At 50.0% G+C, this 21806-nt stretch overlaps 1 protein-coding gene across 1 annotated transcript in view; it reads left to right on the top strand.

The window, feature by feature from the left end:
- The window catches only part of LOC144474095 (uncharacterized), an 83662-nt gene extending 65573 nt beyond the window's left edge, over nt 1-18089 (top strand). The window contains exon 2 of the mRNA XM_078188599.1: nt 15887-18089. Within this exon, the coding sequence (XP_078044725.1) occupies nt 15887-15967 (81 nt within the window). The 3' untranslated portion in view covers nt 15968-18089. The remainder of the gene's footprint in view (nt 1-15886) is intronic.
- The last annotated feature ends 3717 nt before the right edge of the window (nt 18090-21806 follow it).

The raw sequence follows: 21806 nt of genomic DNA, 5'->3' as shown, positions 1-21806 counted from the left end.
CGGACTCGACCGCGACATTCCCAAAGGACTTACGCGAGACCGTTCCCATAATTACGTCAATTTGCTCGCGGCTGTCGATTACACGGCCGTTCGCGCCAGATACATTTCTCGTTCGCGGTCCGACTGAGAAACCAATCATGCTCGACAAGCAGATAAAACGGCGCGGGCCAATGGGAACCGGGTCCGACGATAATCGTTAGCAGCCTTCTTGTTGCCGGAATTAATGCAATTGGCCGGGCCGCTGCGCGTCGCCTATCGCCGGATTTTCGGCCGATTGAAGCACGCCGGCGGCTTTATCTTCGCGTTCTAACCGTGAACCGGGATATCGCGCGTGTTTGCTCGGTACGCGGGATTGCACAGGACGCCTGGGCGTTCTACATGATCAAAAGTCGCGGCGGGCAGGAATTTGCGAGGAGCTTGTATTCTCGAAAAGAGTTTACCAAGGATTACGATTACAGTGTAACAGGTCGCCGAAATTCGTCGCGATAACGAAGAGAGTATTATGAAATCGAAAATGTACGCCCAGCTTTTTGAGAACTAATAATTATTATTATTATTCTTTATTAACGGGCTAGAAAGACCCTTTTGTGTTACATAGATGTTGTATATATATACATAGTCCGGAATACATTTGAATAATATAAATTATAAATCATAATATAAGAGTGTGTCATGAATTAATTACAGAGTGTGTGTTTTAATGGCTAGAGTTGCTGCCTTTGTAAATTGGCTCAATGAATTGCCAAAGAAGTCGATTTTTGGACAGAACTATAGCGATCGCTTATTAAAAAGAAAGTCGCCGCCCCCGATGGACTCGAACAATTGAAGCTAGCCGACGCGTACGACGATTCATTGCAAAACGCGAAGGGATCCCCTGCGTTCCGTACTTCATTCGAATCGATGCTCCATAAAGACATCCCCTAATTAAGCTGGACCATCTTTTTCCGCGGCGGATCATCGGCTCCCGAAATTGCCTCCACACGGCCTCCAATTACACGCCGCAGATGGTACTTTTTATCGAAGATTAACGCGCGTAGGGGGGGGGGGGGGGGGGACGAACGCGTTTTTTCCGGCGTCGACGGTAATTAAATCGGCCGGCGGGGTTAGTCGGCCAATTCGCGCGGTTAATAATTCCGATTCGATCCGTGATTGGTATCGCGGCGCGCGCAAACAGAGCGGAATTGAATTTCGCGAGATCGGTGATCCGCTTCCTAAGTTCGTCGGGACGCTTCGCGCGCGCGCGGACCGGAATTTCCACGGGGGCGAGGGGAACGCGATTGCATTTCGCCGCGTATCGCCGCGGATTCGATTAACCGGCATTTTTGCCGGCACGCGAACCGCCCCCGCGACAATTCGTTCGACGATTCGCGAGCGTTCGTTCGCCGAACGACACGGCGAAGCTGTTCGCGCCCCGCTAATACTTTCGGCGAATTATTTTCCGGACGGACAGACGGACGCGTAAATACTCGCCGGGGGAATTCGTTTCTCTCGTAAATTACGCAAAATCCGACGAAGTGTCGGCCGCCTCGCGTTAAATTCACGGGGAAACGCGGCACGGCCGCAATACTGAAAAAAAAAAACAAAAATTCCATCATTCATCCATCATGAACCGTGGACGCGCTACGGCTATCGGCCACCACCGCTCGATCCCCCGTCTAAATAGCTCGCGCGACCGGCCAATCGCCGCGACCTGTCGCCTCGTCGGCGCCGATAGCGAGCGACGATCGTCGATGCCGGCCAATTGGATACCGTTCGAACGAGCCGCGGCGATATCGGATTTTCTCGCCGCATCGGCGACAAATTAAAATTCACGCCGCGACGATCGACAAATTACTAATTCGGGAGACAATGCTCCAGCGCTGCCCGATCTCGGGCAGACCGAGAGCTTGTCACGGAAACGCGTCATACAGCGCGCGCGCACCGTGCTCTTTGGAATTCGTTTCCGATAGGGAGACAATTCCTTCGTGTTTCCATCGCTGCGATTTAACCGGCGGCAATATTTCGTCTGCATCTACGTTCATTACAACATAAAAATATAATAAATATAAGACACCTAGAAAATAATTAGCACAGCATATACTATAAATGCATCTCATGTCCGGCAGAGTAATAAATAAATAAAAAATTAATTTCTAAGGGTCAGTTAACAAGCTTCCTTTCAATTACTCTTTTGTCAATTTATGTACACTGGTCTGTCAATTCACACCGACCTAATTATCACGTGTCGAATTTCCGTGCAACGATCTAAGTAGCACCGTCTACGTGGGTGGGCAACTTTTTCTATCGATGAACGTGCTCGCGAAGGGAGGAACGACGTAGGAGAGTTCGCGCAAGGGCCGCGGAAACTCGAGGGATGACCGTCCACAATCACGGCATCGTTGGTGGCACGGAGTTTAAGGCGGTCCGTGTGCAGCTTGCTCGGGGCCAAGATCTCTCGTTTGTGCATTCCGTCCGCGTTCGTTCGCGTCTGCGATCGAGGAATCGAATTCTGGTTAGGCGGTCGACCCTTCGTCGTCTCTCTCTCTCTCTCTCTCTCTCTCTCTCTCTCTCTCTCCTGGATCTGGGACTGGATTCTGGTTCTCTTCAGCGGGAGGAGAGAGAAAGAGATGGGGAGAGAGATAGAGAGATAGATAGCTAGATAGGCAGAGAGATAGAGAGAGAAAGAGAGAGAGAGGCAGAGAGAGAGAGAGAGAGAGAGGCAGAGATAGAGAGAGTTAGAGAGAGAAAGAGAGAGAGGCAGAGATAGAGAGAGAGAGAGAGGCAGAGATAGAGAGAGAAAGAGAGAAAGAGAGAAATAGAAAGAGAGAGATGGAGAAGGGGAAGGTCTCCCCAGAAAAGCCCATCAGCCGGCACCGCGTCGCTTTCACGATGATCTCGCAGTCTCTGGTACTTTGTCCAATAGACCGGAGGGAAGTCCATCGTGCTGATTCGCGGTGCATATTGATTCGAAAGGTTTCCTCTCCTCGTGTGTACTCTCCCTTTCCACGCTACCCTCGCCTCGCCTCGCCAATTCGCTTCAGCCTCCATCCAGCCGACGACGACGTCGACGACGACGCCCACCCACACACCCTCGACTTCCTTTTGCTCCTTTCTCTATTCCTTTGGCGCGAGCGTCACCGAGTCTGTGCCGCTCCTCCGATTCCCCGGCTAAGCCGTGATTAGATTGCAGATGCTCCCCTATTCGCGCTCTATGCTCTCAGCTCTCTCTCTCTCTCTCCTCTGTCTTCCCCTCCAAGGTGCCATTTTACAACTTTCTCCACTATCCGACGAGGCATTCTACGCCTCCGCGTTCTTCTCTGTACAGCTCGCACGATTGGCTTCTTTCTTCTACTACTCGCATTTGATTGAAGACAGTCGTGGTTAGGCGAGACTAATTAAGGCTGCTTCAGATGTCCCGTCGATCGTCTTGGATTTTTATTATATAATTTCTTTATATACTCGAGTATTGTATTAACTTGTTTACCGATAGATTATACAGACTATCATCATACATGGCGAAAAATTACTTAATATGCAATGTCATTTAACCGGAACGATAATGACGAATACCTTTCATAATGAAATCACCAAAATTAAGGATTGGACAAAATCCAAAGTAAAAGGTACCAAACGGAGTCCGCAAAGGATTAAAGATGACAAAAGACCGGGGTTCAGTGTCGTAAATATCTGAGAAAGACGCGCTGCCACCTGGACCAACATTTCCATTCTATTAAACAATCTTGAAGGCTTTCACCCAGACACCCGAGGATTGTTTTGCAGAATCCGATACACGGGGCGGTTCGGTGTCTCGGAAAATCGATACTTGGTAATTTATTAACGCGATATCGGAGGGGGTTCGAGCGGGCGAGCCTTGTCCAATGATATTTGGATAACGGATACCGACGTTACGACATCGCCCCGCAGCCGGTTTCATCGTGATAGACGAGACATCCGCCTGTAGCAGTTCGCCTTCGAGCTTCCTGTTCCGCGATCACGGGACACGGATGGATCAGGATCGGGCGCAGAACCGATCGCCGTTCTTACGCCGTCCACTGGGACAGCGGAGCCAGATATACTGTTCTGCTGGCCAATCACTGTGATTCACGTTCATCTTCGAGCGTGATCAATGTTGCGCCAGTGTTGTGTAAAACGTATCGTTTTATTTTAATTCAATCAAATATTTATTTTACAAGGCTGCCGATTCCTATCGAATCGAAAGAAAATTTGAATCCTCTGTCGTTAAAATCTGGGAATTTAAGTAAATGAAGAGGATCGAGAAACGGAAATCATATCAAGGAAATTATTAAGAATGTAAAAGCAGTGCAGAGGGTTAAAAGAGGACTTGAAGAAAAGCTCTCTCTCTCTCTCTCCGCATATTCGAAGACGATTTGCTATTTTTCATTCGTCACATCGACGAAAGTAATCTTAAAATTCCTCGAGAATCGTCATCGAAATTGCTAAAGTTCTGTTCACAGCAAGGAAAACTCGCGACAGGGCACAGTAATTGGCTTCTCTGCTCTAATCGACCGGCATCGGGGCTCCCGGCCTCCCAGGGAGCCGTTTTTGTTGATCCGAAAATTCGGGGGGGGGGGGGGGGGGGGGGGGGGAACACAGTTCCCGTGGAAACGCGGGGGTGTTCTGTCGGCGCGCGAGTATCCGGGACCCTTTCAGACTCTAGTTTAAATGATAATGGGCAAGGCACACGGGGGACACTTAAATCCTCCCTCCTGCTTTCCATAAATAATTGGAGGTGGAAATGGAGCGGATTCCCCGGTGTATTAGTCGCTCGGAATCGAGAGTCCCGTTCTCCTTGCGATCCGGCCAAGACCGACGGTTTCTTGTCTTCTTCTTCTAACCTGGTCTTCTTCTAACCTGGTCTTCTTCTAACCTGGTCTCCTTCTAACCTGGTCTTCTTCTAACCTGGTGGTCCCTCTGAATAATTGAGAGGCCGCGTTTCTCCGTCGTCACTCCGTTCCCGAGTTCGGCTGGAAAGGGCGCGGCAGGGGATATCGCGCTCTTCCGGAAGATCGACGAGAAACGTCGCCGCCTGGAAATTGGCGGGGAAGGAAGCCGCCGCGATCGCTGACGCGGGATTAGTCTCGCAGTCCTCGGTTCTCCCGGAAACGAGTGTTGTCTTGGATCGGACGTGGGTGTTCCGAGACGGCGGTCCTGTCCGCGGCCTTCCGGCGGTCCGACGTTGTTGATACTGTTGCCGACGTTGTTGTTCTTGTTCTACTCGCCCGTGTTGCGTTACAAGCGCACACACGATGCAACAAGGGCCGGGATCTCCCCCCTCGGTCGCATAACGTACACGCCCTGGCCGGCCTCGTGCCCATTCAGGATTTAATTGGTATCAGTTACGCCTTAACCATGTTGCGGATTCTGTAGTACGCCACACACTTCCGGCGGCCTCATTAGACGCGGCTCGATTAATTGCCTTCGAGAGGATGTGCATCGTCGCGCGTACGCCGCTGCTGCCATCCGTCTTGGCAGAAGGACGACGGACTTTGTTCCTCTGGTGTGCCGCGCCCTATCCCCCCCGCTTTTGCGATACGTTTCCTTGTGTTGGCCGGCTTCGCCGCGGGAACAGTCGCCCCGCTATGTGTAGTCGCAACAAGATTATCGGGGATAGTCCGGGACTTCGACGGCGGCGACGGAGCTCGTGGGACTGACCAGAGTGGATTTCCAGCGAGTTTCAGCACCGGGTAGCTAGTTTGATATCTTGTTTGGCCCGCGTAGTTACTCGACGAGTTGTCCGACCACGGGGTCGGGTCGGGTCGCCTCCGACGCCGATCAGTTCGCCTTGCTATTCGACTGCGAACGCTCGACGAAGTTCTCTGCGACGTAATTAACGCACTGGGAGACTATCGCGGGTTTCGTCAGCGATGCAGACTCTTAAAATTGCGATATCGCGTTGCAAGGATTTGGTAGCTTATCGAGATAAATATCTATATTCCTATTGTCAGTATTTAAACATTAGCGTAGAAGTCGTTGACATGCAATAAAGAGGATTATTTATCCATTCCAAAAATGTATCAGCGACGAACAAAACGGCCAATACAGAAACATCGTAGGGCAAGAAATTAAGTAAAAATGTCGCTTATCAATTCCGCTTCCTTCTCATCGATAAATTCGACGAATATATTTCTCGCAGGTTGCAATTACAGTGCAAAGTGAAAGAAGCCGTAGATCAATGGGTTATCCTCTCGACGCGAGTGCAAAGGGGCTTAGGGTTTCGAAGGGAGAACGAAGAAGAGGAGAGAGGACGTCGTCCCGTCCTGCGACGAGTTTACGATCAGATTGATATCGTCGGGGAGTTTCGAAAGTTCGGCGGGCCCACGGTGACGAAGAACCCTTCCGATATTACATCGACGGCTCGTGGAGGACAAGAGGGGAACAGGTTGCCGACCACCGATAATTATTTCACCGTCCAGCGTATTCCGGACGGTTCTTTCCCAGGTCCGCCACCGCCGTCGACTTTTTGACCTCCGACCCGCTCGGTGAATAATGAATCCCCGGGATTCGCGTCGGTAACAACTTCGTTTCTCTTTTGCCGCGGGTGCCCGGAAGCCCCGGGAAGCCCCACCGACATTAGACCACCCGCGAGGCGAGATTACCCATTCCGGGGAAATATACGGCGTCGCGGGGCGGCCATCGAACAGGGAAAAGTTCGCGCGTTCGTAACGCGAGAGCGGAGAGCAGCTCGCGCGCATCGAACACCCTTTAATTGTCCCCAACGGTGCGCGCGTCGAGCGCCATTTTTCGATCCTCGTATCTTTATATTTGCCGATAGGAGAACGTACCGTAGCCTCCGGGCTGCTCCGCGCGGAAAATTCTGCCCGTTATCGCGTAGAGAGAGAGAGAGAGAGAGAGAGAGAGAGAGAGAGAGGGGGTGGGTGGGAGAGAGAGTCGTCGAACTCGCCCCGTTCGAATTGATTCGGATCGCCTCGGATCGTTCCGAATCGACGCGGAACGCGACGGACCCCAAGGGTTCCAAGTCACGTTGAAAATCGGATACACGCAGCCCCGATAGACCCTCCACCTCCCACACCCCCACCCCCGTCAGCCGTTTTCCCACGACCGAAACCAGCTCGAATCGATGCACGGTATTCCGAAGCGGCGAAATCGGGGTCGAAACCTTAAAACCGTATACACGTTCTCCCAGAGCTGTAAAGCAAAACGCCCACAATTTCGACGAGCTTCAATTAATCAACACTTGGTTTAACGAATCCATCGAAACAACGCATTGCTAGAATTTTAAGGTCTCTATTCTTGTTCAACGCGACGATTCCACTTGCGAAATGTCGAATACAATATTTCCTAGAACAGATTTAACCCTTTTCGTACCGAACAACACGATGTATCGTTGTCAGCTATTGTTGAAAAGACAGTTTCCTTAATATTCTTATTAAACAACAATTTCATTTCTTTTCCTTTCTCGAATTTGTTATTTATCAGCCTTTTCAAAATTCTTGCAACTCGTTCTTGTAATACCTTTATTAGAATTTGCGCTCTGTAGTCGAGGCAGTAAGCTTTGTTACTCGTTCTAGATTGTACAATAGCGGCCCAGCGAGGTTTTCCTACGGGGAAACCACAGCCGGACGTAAATAGATGAGAGCTGCGGGGAGAGTTAACTAAATATGTAAATGTTTACGCCTACGCGCTGTACGAACACGCGTTATCGGGAATACTGGTTTATTAACCCCTTGCACTATCGTAACGAGTCAGACTCGTGATACAGATTCCATGCAAGATTTAATAAATAGTAATATTATTAATTTCTTCTACATCGAAATAAAAATAAATTCTTCTGTTATGAAAACTTAGAAAGAAAAGTTATTATTTTACTGATATACTTCTTTCTTTTATACTGCTATACTTTTACAGTCGCTCGTATTATTATTATTATTATTATTCTTTATTAACGGGCTATCTTAGAAATATTTCCGCGAGTTTAAAAATAAATTCGCGTAGCGCGAAGACAGTAGCCGCGTGATCTCTGTATAGGAATTCAGCTATGGAACCTTCGTATCCGGGATTTTCAAGGGTCGGTCTGTTCGAGGATCAAGGGTACCACGTACAGTATCGACAAGGGAAGGTTCATTTCGGAGGTTCCGGCGACGATTCTCGCAACAGCGCGCGATTACGCGCGACTCGGCGCGATCGAGGGGATCGAGTGTACAGAAGAGGCTATCGGCCGCGAAATGTGCCAAACTTTCGGATTATCCGTCGTCACGGCAACGGGATTGCCTTCGGAGTATCGGGGTTACAAGGTCCAAGTAAATCGTCCCCTATCGCCTTCTCCCTTCGTCCCGGAGATCCGCCCATCCTCGCGTCCCGCGGCTCTTTCCTCCTCGAGATCCTCGAATCTCGAAGGAGCCCAGAACTCTCTCTCTCTCTCTCTCTCTATCTCTCTCTCTGCCTCTCTCTGCCTCTCTCTTTCTCTTTCTCTCTCGAAGCGTTCGAGTTCTCGAGAGAAACGACGCAACGACAGTGATGGAAGGATTCGAGCTGGATCGGCTCGGTTCGGGGAAAGCTCGCGTCCGGGAATGGATATCGGGGGGGACGGGCTCGACGCCGAGGATCAGAGCGCCGCTGAAAAGGGATCGTATCGGGTGCGAAGGCCGAACATCTTCCCTCGATACCGCGGTCCCTTATCCAGCGAATATAATAAACCGAGATATTCCCGCCTCGGCTAATAACAGTTCCGACGTGATCGGCCTGCGGAAGCGGTCGTTCCGGAAAGAATTCGGGGAGGGCGATATTTTCGGAGAGGGAAATATTTTCGGTGAGGGAGATATTTTCGGGGATGGAGATATTTTCGGGGCAGAAGAGGGAGCTTGAAAGAAAGGACGGGGGATGTTTCATCTATTCTAATTAAGGCGCGCAATTGTGATTGCATATCTCTTGATATAACAGAGAAGATAGAGTATTTCAGAACTATCGTTTAATTGCACTGAAAGGGGTGGAAAGTAACTTTTACGAAAATGGTTGTTAAGATGCTTATAAGCTGTTTTTTGTTACAATTTACTTAACAATTAATTATGCCAGGAAATTTGCTTTTAAATTACGCATACTACTGTATATTATTTTACATACATATATATATATTATTATATATAGCGTGGATTGTGTTGGACGATTTGGAAGTCGTAGGAAAGTATCCATACCATTGCCATAGTTTCGCATATCTTTCGCATATCCTGCGCATCTTTTGGCAAAATAAAAATTGCCTGCAATAACTGAAATATTCAAACTATCTAGCGACAAAAATAAACAATTGTCCGCAATAAATATTGAAAATATCTATCGACGAACATAAAGAAAGAGCGCATACCTGGCGCGTTAGTTAAGAACTCGGTTCAAACTTGTGTTCAGCAACGCTCTACACGTCTCGCTACATATACCCAATGGCGTTCGCGGAAAATCCGCGCGAAGCGTGGTCCATCCGATGTCTTTTTCCATTCATCGTCGTGTTTGCAGGGCTTTCGCGTGCATCCCGGATAATTGCCGTTAAACCGAACGGGCGCAGCCGTTCGACAGAGCCGCGAGGCGCGCGCGCGTCGGCATTTAGATTAACAGAGACGATCGACCCAGCCGCGCACGCTGGAAGATTTCGGGAAATATTTATTCGTCGGATGGAAGTTTTCTCGAAATTTCCATTCGGGTCCGATATGGAACGGGGAGGGGGCGGAGGGGCGTAGGGGCGAGCCCGGAGCGCTGTCGATCGCACGATGGAACAGCGTTTCCTGCCCGGTGGAAACGCGAGATTAAAAGATTTCGGAATTGGTTCGGGTCGCCGGGACGTGTAACTCTTCCAGAGAGCGCTGTTCCCTCTCCCCTCCGCCCCTCGACTCTTCCTGTCTCCATCCCTCTTGCGACTCCCCGTCTCTTCCTCTCTTTTTCTCTTCTATCGCGTATCGGTGATCGAAGCACGTCGTAGCGACGACCGCTGATCGAAAAGCTGCGGATTATCAAAAATTTCGGTGGCCTTCGCGCCGCAGAGACCGCAACGCTAAAACGCGAAAACGTGAAACGCGGGGGATGGCGGCCCCGTTGGAAAGATAACAGCCGCGGCAGTTCGCTCTCGGGAGCTTCTATTACGTTCGCGGCGGTTCTCGTCCGCGGGGGTCGGTGATCGAAAATCGGTCGAACGGGGCCGCGCGACACGCACGGTAATTGTTTAACGCGCATTTGTTTCGTAATAGAACCGGGTCGGCGGTTTGCGTAACAATCGCCGCGGATATGAACTAAAGCCGATAGCGTTCGGGCTATCGTTTGCTCGCCTCGTAACCGCGTTTACTGTTGGTAATCATTACCGGGACGGAACGGTTACTCCATACACGGTCACCACACACACACACACACACACACACACACACACACACACTGTGCGCGGGCGCACACTGCGAGAGCAACTTCGGCAAACAGCGCGAGGACGGAAATCGGCTGCAGCGCGCGAGCTTCGATGTTTCGTTCCGGATCGCGTAAGGCGTTGCGCAAACACCGAAGCGCGGACATTATGAACCCCGTCGTCCACCTCGCCGGACGTTCGTCGTTCCCCACCGTCGATCAATTCACCTGGGGCGGAAAGAAGACTCCGACGCGCTAAATCGTACAGGTCGATCGCGAGCGAGACGCTCGCAGTGCCGAACTTTCGCGGAACGTTTGTCCCCGGGCTCGCCTCGGTTCATTTGCATTTGTTTCGGATCGACCGGAGTGTTTGCCGGCACTTTCGAAAGCCAACATCGACCGAGGCATTACTGTAATTGTAGCGAGAACTGGGGGCGGAGGAGCGGGACAGGCGGTGGGACGGCGGCACTCGCGCAGTTTTCCTTTCGAAGAATTCCCCCGCGCGTTTTACAATATCCCCGGTCCATCCTGTTCCCAGTTTATCCTGGCCGAACCGGATACGCGCGCGCGCGCGCGCGCGCTGAAAGCCCCGGCGCAGCGGGTTCTCGCGCGATTCAATAGGGGTTTATCTTCAGCGAGCAATTTTATCAGCCGGTCTAATTTTTTGCGGCGACGGCCGCCGGGCACCGTGGACCCGCGGTTAAATAAATATTTGACTAGCTTTCCATTCAGAGCACGGATAAAAAACGGATCCCGCTGCTTAATTTAATTCCGGCGAATATTACGCGCGGAACGAACTCGCGCGCGTTTCTTTTGCGCGGCCGGTTCGCCACCCAACCGCCCTTCGCTCGCGACCTGTAAATTACGGTTCGCTCGTCCGCGAATTATTCCCGTCACGTGTCCAGAGACGGGCCGCGCGGCGTTTACGACGCCGAAATATTTCCAGCGACGCGCGGGAACTCTCGACGGATTCTGCTACCGCTTCGTTTTAGCACGCGGTCGGTCGCCTGTCGCCGTTTATTAGAAACGCGAGAGCCGATCGAAACCCCCCTCGTCGCGCCTCTTTCTTCTCTCGCGGAACGCTCTCTCGCGATCCGACGAGCCACCACCGATCGCCGAATAATCGGCCGTTCGATCAATTAAAAGCGACGGTCGACGGTACGGGAGCGCGGAGAACACCGGTCACGGGGTGGAACAGTGAATCGGCAGGACGAATCGCACAGCGACTGCGAAGCCAATGGTACGCGACGAGATCATTTTTTTTTTTTTTGTGGAAAGCATTCCGTCAAACAAAGCCGACAAAGCGAACCCGTGGCAGATCACCGCCGCTTTCGAATAACGGGGGACAGATTCTATCTTTTGATGAAGCAAACGAGCATTGTCCGGGCCCTCGAAGCCATCGCGCTCTCTGGTCGTTCCCGGTCGTAGCGCTGGTCATCGCCGCGCGGCCATTTTTCGGGCTGATGAAATAATTAAACGGCGAAACACCGGCCGGAGAAAAAGATCCGTTTTTTTTTTTCTCTCGCCATGGTTCGCCGCTGTGGAAACCATCCGCGAGATAAACCGGCGGATAGTTGGCGGGCGCAGCTGCCCGGAAAGCGATCGTCCAACTGCGATATTATTACGATTAAAGGATGAAAGGGGATGGAACGAAAATACCGGGGGCAGAGGTTCGCCGCATTTTACGGGGTCCGCGTCTCGCGCGAATCGTAACTCGAACGAGACGACACCGTATCTCCCCCTCTCTCTCTCTCTCTCTCTCTCTCTCTCTCTCTCAGTCGTTCTCTTTCCCCCTCTCAGCTTCCCTCTCATTCTCTCTTTCTCTCCCCGCAGAACTGTCAGCCGTTTATCGGACCGGCAAACGCGTTGCGGTCGAGCCTCGATTAAATGGACCGCGGCTCTTCATTTTTCGATCGCCGATTGGACTCCCCCGGCCTCTCGTTGTTCACGATTTCAATTACACGCTGTATTTAACCGAACGATACACTCCACCGTCGTACGCGCGTGCGTGGTACCACTTGCATCTTCGGTATGTCAGAAAGCCAATACGATTTTACGATTCGACCCAAATCACGGACATTGTTGTACGAGACGTGGGAACGCAATTGAGTGATCCGCGCTGACGCTGACAGTTGGGGCGACCCTAATTGCGTTAACAATAGAATCACTGATATCTAAATGCAACTGAGATGTATATCGTGTTAGTTACACAAGTCATAAAATTCAATTTTATGATGTTAATTGTAAAATCAATTTTATTTTTAATTTTTTATTATCAATCTTAACATGGAAACACCGTAGGTTTGAAAAATATTTTGGACTTCCAGTTAAAATGGCTCCGACTGCGAAGGGTTAACAAAAAAAGTTCATTTTCATTCTCATCGAATGATTCACAAATAAGCTAGAAATATTCTTCAATTCATCTTCCTCGTTTACTCTCTTCCATTCCGCTCGCTCAGTTTCGTCGTAAACGCATAAAATTCATACATATAACTATATCTTAACAAAATACAAGGAAACGTTTCCCGCTGACAAGTCGAGATATCGAGGATCCGTGCCGCATACAAACAAGACGGTTAAGGATCGCTGAAAAACGAAATCGAGGGGACCGAATCGAATTGAATCGCAGAAAGAGGCAGAGAGAGAGAGAGAAATTTTTGCGGAAATCGACCTGGCCGGGGGAATAATCTTTGTTTCGAACGATCGAGCGCCGGAAGAAATAAAGTTCGGCCAGATAAAAGTTTCCTTCTCGGCGGAGAGAGGGAAGCGGAGGGAGGTGGAGCGAAGGGGGGTTCGAGTGCAATGAAAAATACACGGCGGCGCAGTTGCCGACGGCTACGCGTGCACATACAGCCTCCGACTAAACAACCTCGAGCCACGGATCTATAGATGGACGATACCCGTTGGGAAATCAGCATCGTCTGTGCTTTCAGCGGGTGGTGTAGGGGTCGGGCCGGGGTCGGGCCGGGGCCGGGCCTGGCCGAGAGGAGCGGAGTCGCGACGGATCGGAACGAAGAGTGCCGGGAATGAAAAACCTGCAACTTTTCAAATTTTCATTGCCGGCCCAAAGGGCTGCTCTCTCGGCCGTCGTCGCCCGGTGTCGGGGACAATTTTTCGCGTTCCGGCGCGACGGATCGTTTAAACAATGGCCGACAACGCCGGTCTTTGCCATCGATCCTGGCCGCCGTCGCCGCCAACGACCGCGGCGTCGCTCGCCGATCCCTCGGAGAATCGTTTCACTTTTGTTCTCCGGAATCTTTTCGAAGCGGCGCGACGCCGAGGGATGCGTCTCGCTTCGAGGAAACCCCACGAATCGATGTTGGTAGAGCTGTCTGCCTTCTTCGCGAGCACACGCACACACCGTCAAATCGAGTTCACGCGATTCCATCTGACCCCTTCGTATTACATGGTTAATGGAATAATTGAAAGGGTTGGGATCGTGGCGGCGTGGGTGAGACCTTCGGGAATTGTTGCTCGTTTCCTGAAACATAATATGTACATATTAGAATGGTTAAATGACGTGTGATGTAACAAGTTACTGTATATTAAGGATTTTTTCGCGGTAATAAATTTTCATTTTTAAAAAATCATTACACGATAATTCGTATGAAGGTAACGTCTCCTCTGTCGCCTGTAAGATTATACGCTATAGGAAGGACTGCTGTTGGACCTTGTTGATTTATATATTTCCATAGAACATTTATACGTTTCTTTTAAAACTTGCACGTGCCATATATGCATGAGAATCCACAATCTACTGACGAATGTCTGCATATATCTGAACCCAAACTTAAGAATATATGCACCAAGTTCAAATGTAAAATTTAATCCTTTTCACCAGGATTTCGTTCACGTTGATTCGTTCTGCGTTGATTAGCACTTGTTCGTCGCTAATAAATGCCCAAGGGAAACAGATATTTTATATTTATTGATTATCAACCTTCATTTCAACACCATGAATTCCGCGCTAATTTTACACGCCAGCCGAACATGGATTTTCAATTACGTGTACAATCAGCTTCTATTTCTATTTTCTTAGGCGATTGCAATCATTACTGATATTACTATCACTATCTCCACCATCTAATTTTCATATTAGCTCCGATCGTTTCAATTCCATCTCCCGACATTGTTATCCCGTTATCATCGTTCCTCTTTCTATATTTGTCCGGCGCGCGCACGCTGTTCCAACATTCTCTACAACATATTTCAACAAACAGTCCGCCCCCGTTGAAACAATAAACATTGTTATTATTATATCTCGCGCGCGCGCGCGCGCGCCTTGGAATTCCAGCGACCTTTCCTGTTTCCGTGAAACGCGGAAAACGCTGTCCGTCGGATTCGGACCAGAAGGTAGAGAAGCTCCCGTCCCGCAAAACCGTAGGCGTTCTCGCGTGGATCGGCGTGGAAACGCGTCGAATCGGCCGCGGCATACGCGTCCCGAGTAGAACCAGGCGGGGCCGGGAAACGCGATCAACGCCCGCGGCGGGCTATCATCGATCCAACGTTGATCCCCCGCTCCGATTCCCAACGGAGAGCTTCGTATTTCACCTTTTAATCCGATTGTTTTTACTCCGCAGCCCGTAATTTCAATTTTTTCGCGCGATGCACCGCGAGCGGCGATCAGCGAGCAACGAAACGCTCCATTAGTCCCAGGGGCAACATTTACACGGGGGGTTGGTCCAGCCAAGATCCGCCAACATAAATTACTCGAGAACCGTCTCTATGCCGTATCGAAACGCGTCGAAATATGAAATTGTAAAAAACGTGGGTCACGCGACCATGTAATTAATTTTTCTTCTGTATCGGTTTTTCATCGAGGTATGAAGGATTAATAAACTTAGTTTTAAATTCGTTATCTTTGAGGTAGTTACTTCTTTGTATTTTCTTTTCTGGTACGTTTCTTTTATTTTTGCTTCTGTAGGGATTATTTTGGAAGTGAATCCCACGTGACTCCGTGATAATAATAATACGACAACTAAAGACACCTTCGTTTAACAATAACAAGTACAGCAGTTTATTATCACTGTCCCACGACTTGCAACAGGAATAACAACGACAACGGCAACGCAACAACTTTGACAACAACGACTTCTTCACGCCACGGTTCTCCTTCCAATGCCACGATCTTCTCCGCCCGTTCTTTCGCCCTTACTAGTTCTTTTCCAAATTATCCTACTCTCTCTCTCTCTTTCTCTCTCTTGCATCCATACTCTTTCGCTCTGCCTCACTCGCTATTTCATTCTTACTCATTCCCTCTCTTCCTTTTTTTATTTCCCTCTCGCTCACTCACACTCTATCTTTCGGGCACGCAGGACTTCGAGGAACCTAAGCAATAAACTCAGGCCACTCGAAGTCGCCCAAACACTCTGTCGCCATCCGTCCCATTCATTACCATTTTATGACACCCGACCATGCATACCCGGAATAATCCTACACTTCTGGTAAATTTTTGTTTTAAAATCTTTCTTTCTTCCTGAATAGGCGTGATTCTTTGTATTTATGCAGACTTTCCCTCGATTATTCTCTAATCGAGGCTGTGCTTCTGTTTCAGTGTTCCGGCGCAGCGTCCGGCGAATTCTCGGACCGCGTGGCAGCCCTGCTGCAGTCTTCGTCCACCCAAGACGACTGCTAGTCCTCGTCGAGCTTCTCCCTGGGCGTTCCGCATCACCGGGCGATGGAAACCGACGGGAAAGCTAGTGGAAACCGCGCGGCACTCTTAGAAATCGCCGACGAGTCCCTGTGATCGTCGGCCGACCCGCGTTCGTCCCGCAGCCGCGCCGAAACCGGGTCTCCTCATCGTCGTCGTCATCCCTCTCCCGCGACACTGTCCGCCGCGGCGCCGTAAAGAAGCGCCGCGACGACGACGGGGGTCGCGACGTTTACAGGAACGCGGGCTCGTTACGGGGCGTTTGTTAATTATATTTCGAGGGCGCTCCGAGATCGCTGGTATCGAGGCGGCTTTTCATTATGGACCCCTCGCCCCGTATAACCTCGTCCATGCCGGCTGAGAGAGCCGGCTCCTCGCGGGCGAAAGTTTCCTTGGCGCTCCCCCTCTCCTCCACGCGAAAAGACGAACGTTTTCCAGCCGCCGTCGGAGGCTGCCGTAAGCAGCCGTTTAAACCGGAACACCGGGAAGAAAGGGATCGGCGAGCGACGGGCGAATCGGCGACGAGAAGTTTCCCTTGGAAAACGGGTAAACGATTAACGACACCCCGGACCGAAAGCGGCAACTTTCCCGGGGAAATTAGCAGGACGGCCTTTGGATCGGCAAACATTCCGTCGGAATCAATCGAGAGGAATAACGGGAGGTACCCTCTCGGCGGCGGAGGACTCGGAGCGGACTTCGAGCGAGAGCGGCAGCCCCGGCGCACCGATTCGTCATAATTAATCACGTCGCAGTCAAGCTGTAGAGCTTTATCGGTCGCGTTACACGCGACGCTTACCCTTCGCCTCGGATTTTCCCGGGAAAAACGCGATAAGAGACCGAATAATTAACGCGACCGGCTTTTAATCGGCCGAGTTAAACGGCTCGTTCGAGCGGATCGGACACGATCGAGACTGCGAGACTGGCTGTCCCTCCTCGCCCTTTCATTCCGAGACAACGTTCGAATAACCGCTGATGAATATTTTCCACGAGCAGAGAGCAAGAAAAAGAGCGAGAGAGAGAGAGAGAGAGGGAGGGAGAGAAAAAGAGAAAGAGAGAATCGGAGGAACGTCGCCCCGGGGAACACCGCGCGAAAACACTAAAAACGGCGGAGGATTATTATGGGATTCCGGTACTTATCGGGATCGCTTCGAGACAAGGATAAAGAGATGGGGGGGGAATAATTTATACGTCGACGCAGCTGAAATACAAGACGGAAGCGAGCACGATAATGAAAACCGTTCCGTTTCCTATCCCTCGTCTCTCATGAAACATTCAGGAGAGCTCGCGCAGACAAAAGCGCCTTCCCCCGCGCGAGAGACGATCGTCTCCGGGCACGGCCGATCGACGAGCACCGGGACCGACGTCGCGTCGTCGTTTCATCTAAGACGACGAGCAGACGAGAGATGGAAGAGAGAGGCGAGGATTCACCGTCGCCGCTGGGAACGGAAAGAAACAACGAACGAGGGAGGAAGAGATAGAGAGAAAGAGGGGGGGACGCGTTGCCGCGGAGATGCCTGCAGAGAGAACAAGAATAAAAGTCCGGCGAAAGTCGTGGTTTTCGAGGGCGGCTATTATGCTCTCGAAAGCAAGATTTTCGAAGGCTCGAGAGCATTGTTTCGGAACGGAAAAGGACCTGGCATCTCGAGTCCAGGGCGAAACACACCGGCTACACCGCGCGGAAGACAAATGAACGTTCTTTTCCAGTGGCGTGGGCCGAGCGCCAAACTAGAATCCCAACCCCCTCGCTTTCCCTCGCCTCGCCACCCCGTTCTTCCACGCTCCATCTTTCGACCCCCGCCTCTCTCTCTCTCTCCGGTCATCCACCTCTCTCCGAATCTCTTTCTTTATTTTCCCATCGCCCTCTTGCTCTTATTTTCCCTCCCTTTGTTTAATCCCGGCTTTTTCACCCGTGACTCTCTGCTTTCCTCTCGTCAGCCACCCCCCTACCCTTTATCGTCTCTTCCCTCCCCGCCGTGGCCTGAACGGGCCCCGCTATCGACGCCAGGGACCTCCGTCCTAACCGCCAACGTACCCTCTTTTCTCCATCCATCCATCCGACGATCGAAAAGTTTCGCGTTACTCAGACTAACTCTCTCTCTCTCTCTCTCTCTCTCTCTCTCTCTCTCTCTCTCTTCTCTCTCGCTAATCCTTTGTCAATCGACCCCACCGTTCTCCGGAATTGACTCGTCTCGAAAACTCGGCGTCTCGCGACGATTACGGTGAATGTTCCAATTTGATGCTCCGACGATTTTTGTCGCGGAGCTTTCTCGTCGATCGAGGTTGGCCGATTTTTAGCCAAAGCTCGTTTTAAGTCGTTTCTTAACATTGTATATCACGATTTTTCAGACGTTTCGGTTTCTATAGATATCTCTCCGCGCGACGTAGACCGGACTATTCTCGGATAGCCCGCGCGCCAAGTTCTACGGAATGTTTTATGGAAACCGGGATAAGGGAAGAATGTTTAATTAGCGTCGATTCCGGCTAATTTCTCTGCGCTTTAATCGCCAAGGGGATCGGGTTTCCCCTCTACCTGTTGCGCGCCGGCGCATACCGGAAATCGAAATAAGAAAAGGCAATCGAAATTCCAAGGAGAACGGCAGGATCGAGGCGAACGGGATCGAGCGTGATCTCGATCGACGGTTTCTTGCGTCGTGAACAATTAATAACAGCTGAAACGGGGCGAACCGGCGCGATCGAGGGACGAGCATCCGCGGCTGGGTACCCAGCTGCCGCTTTCGCCTCCGCTTCATCCCACCTCGCTCCTCTCCCTCCCTCCCTCTCTCTCTCTCTCTCTCTCTCTCTAACGTTTTTCGCGATTCGCCGGGCTGCGAGACAGCCGAGCGCAGCTGGGTTAAGGATCAGACTGATCTTATTAAATTGCTCTTACGAGATGCATCCTCAGGTGCGCGACGCCCGCTCGGCCAGCTTCCTCCGCGTGCTTTCGAATCGCGCGATTTTTTACGACGGCTTTGCGCAACCCCCTCGCCGTGGCAGTTGCATTTTTCAAATTCACCGACGCCGGCCACGCGTTCCGGCCGCTTAATGCGGTACGAGGCATCGCGGAGCGGTTCGTGGTAATTAATTCGACGATTTTTAATCAACCGTTTAGACGGCGAGTTCTCGGATAGGGTTAGGGCACCTATTACTGCGGTGATGAGCTCTACTTGCATCATCGAATTCCTACGGAAAATAATAAATTCCTATGATAAATAATATTTTATGTGATAGATTTTTTTATGATAGATCAAGCATTTATGTAGTAGTCTGAAAAAGCTGTTGTTTAAAATGTTGATGTAAATGTACGAGAAAAATGTGAGAGCTATGGAACGCGGTGTCCATTTTCTCAGCTAAAAGACACCCTTGTTTGGTTAGACAAAATTCGAGAAAACTCGTCAAGAAATTCATTTTCCGCGTTTTAATTTTGAACGGAAGAAATTAATTAATAACAAATGCACCAGCAGTAAGAGGTACCAACCGCGGTTCGCTCGACTCGAATCCCCTCCTTCCCCGCTTGCCTCGATTCCACCGATTTTTCCGACGGCAGCCGGACCCGTGGCCGGAGATTTTTTAAACGCTTCTATCGACGGTCCTCGCGAAAAGTATACTGAAAGTCCATAATTGGGGAAGACGCGGCCGAATCGAGGCGGGGCGGGGCCGATTCGACCGGGTCCTTCCGAGTCTCTCTTCGAATCTCTCTAGGTAATTACCATTCGATAACTCGTAGGAACGACAGCGAACTCAGAGGGGTGGAAACGCTGCCGGACGCGTATTTATGTACAGAATACTAGAGATCGCGGGCTTCAGCCTGCACCGAGACCACAGGTGAACGCGTGTAATTAATATGTCCGCGTTTTAATCCTCGCCGTGTATCGGGTGTGGAATAATATTGTTAACAAAACGAAGGAACCCGTCTTTTCGAAACAGACGCATTGCTTTTCGACACAGAATCCAATTCAGACGAACATATTATTTTTATAATTATTTATCCGAACCATTTTTTTTATTCGAACAATTCGGAAAAAATTAATCGATAAAAATTATGCAACCAATCACTTTCCGTAGAACTGTAATAAATATTAATGCGAACGAAACCTTGCTCGAGCAACGTTTCACTCGATTTAATTCCACAATAAAATATTTGTTTCGCCACTGTTATAAAGTATATTAATTAGAACCAAATTCTGTTCGTTAAACTGACAACCCGTCGATCGACGCTTCCCGTTTCCATAAATTAGTTGCGTAAACTACTGCGTTTTAACTGCTATATTATTCATTGTACGACCCGCGTGCCAGTCTAGTCCCCATATATTTCATTGAACACGGATCTATTATTAATTACACGTGTATTTTTCACGCACGTGTGGATTGTTATCTCGAACAGAAACGCGTCTCGATAAATACACGTGCCGCGGGAACAGCGGCGACGAAACTCGGACACCAAAGTATTATAAATATAGATATATAAATACATATATATATATATTATATATATATATTATATACATATTATAAATAATTCATACGTTATAAGATGTAACTATCCGTTGGTACATATCGCACTTGCAACCGGTAGAAGTTAATGTTTGGTGCTTCGTGGAATGGAAGCGAGGCGAAACCGGAAACGAAAGGAGAGATCGATACACGCGGCCTCCGTTGGTGCTCGCGAAGACTATTATTTCCGCGATTCGAACGATCGACTCGAAAGTCTGCGACGCGAGGCCTGAAATCGCGGGTCGAAATTCGTGCTTCGCCGCTCGAATTTTCTAGATTTTGTACCATTCGAGCCCTCTTCCGGAACTACCCACGGCCAACAGTCTCGCGAAGTTACACGAAGGGAACGTAAACGGAATCGGGAACGAGCGAGGAGAAATAGTATCGATGCGAGAATCCGCTCGCCGCCCCTTTAAACAGCCGACTGTACAGATAAAGGGCGCGTCGAGAGCGAACGAGACGGTGCGTGTGTGTGTGTGTGTGTGTTTGCGTGCGAGTGAATCTGATGCGCGAATGGGACTCATATGTCAGAAACAAAAGCCGAATCAAATCGAAGGGACGGATGCGGCATGTGTGGCGCACACAATTTGTAAATGCGGACACGACGGCATCGGCAATGTCTCGCGACACAACGAATATAATAAAGAAACAAAGTTCTTCGTTTTCTACATACTCCGTGTCTCATTTTTCACGACCCCCCCCTCTTCCCTAGCACTTCCAGGACGATCGAGAATGCCACGAAATTAGAAGAACAGTTACATAAATTATTTAATTAATTTTTCGATTCTTTGTCAGTTTTAATATGATACGTTTTCGTTCTATGTTATAAACCGCCTGTATTATAAATAAATTCAGTTCAATTAAAATTCAACTGTCGAGACCAAAAGAAATCGCAAGGCAAGATCAATGCTTCCTATGTCAAGAATTAAACAATGCTTCGGCGGGATTATACTTTTTCAAGAAAAGACAATAATTCAGTGGACATCTTATTGTCAAGTATGGTGGAAGCCCTCGATCTGCCCGAAGGAACGGAAATCCCAATAGACGTCGCGGAGCAACGAGGATTCGCAGAGTCGGCGATAATTTCTAGCCCCGCGGCAACGAATTGATAAATCATCCCCCCGGCGCTGCCGGTTTTCGGAACCGTTGTTTGCTTTATCCAGCTCGTCAGCCCGCGCCAACGAAAAATAACGGCGGCCGTATAACGTTTGCATATTTTATGTCGTCTGTCTGCCCGCATACGGAACCCGGCCGCGAATTATAGAAACCTGCGCGCACGTGTAAGTACGTGCACGTACAAAGTCGTTGACGTCGCTGGTTGCCTATTTTCTTC

This window comes from Augochlora pura, chromosome 8, assembly GCF_028453695.1.
Source record: "Augochlora pura isolate Apur16 chromosome 8, APUR_v2.2.1, whole genome shotgun sequence".
Taxonomy (NCBI): Eukaryota; Metazoa; Arthropoda; class Insecta; order Hymenoptera; family Halictidae; genus Augochlora; species Augochlora pura.
This window is presented reverse-complemented; position numbering and strand designations above follow the sequence as displayed.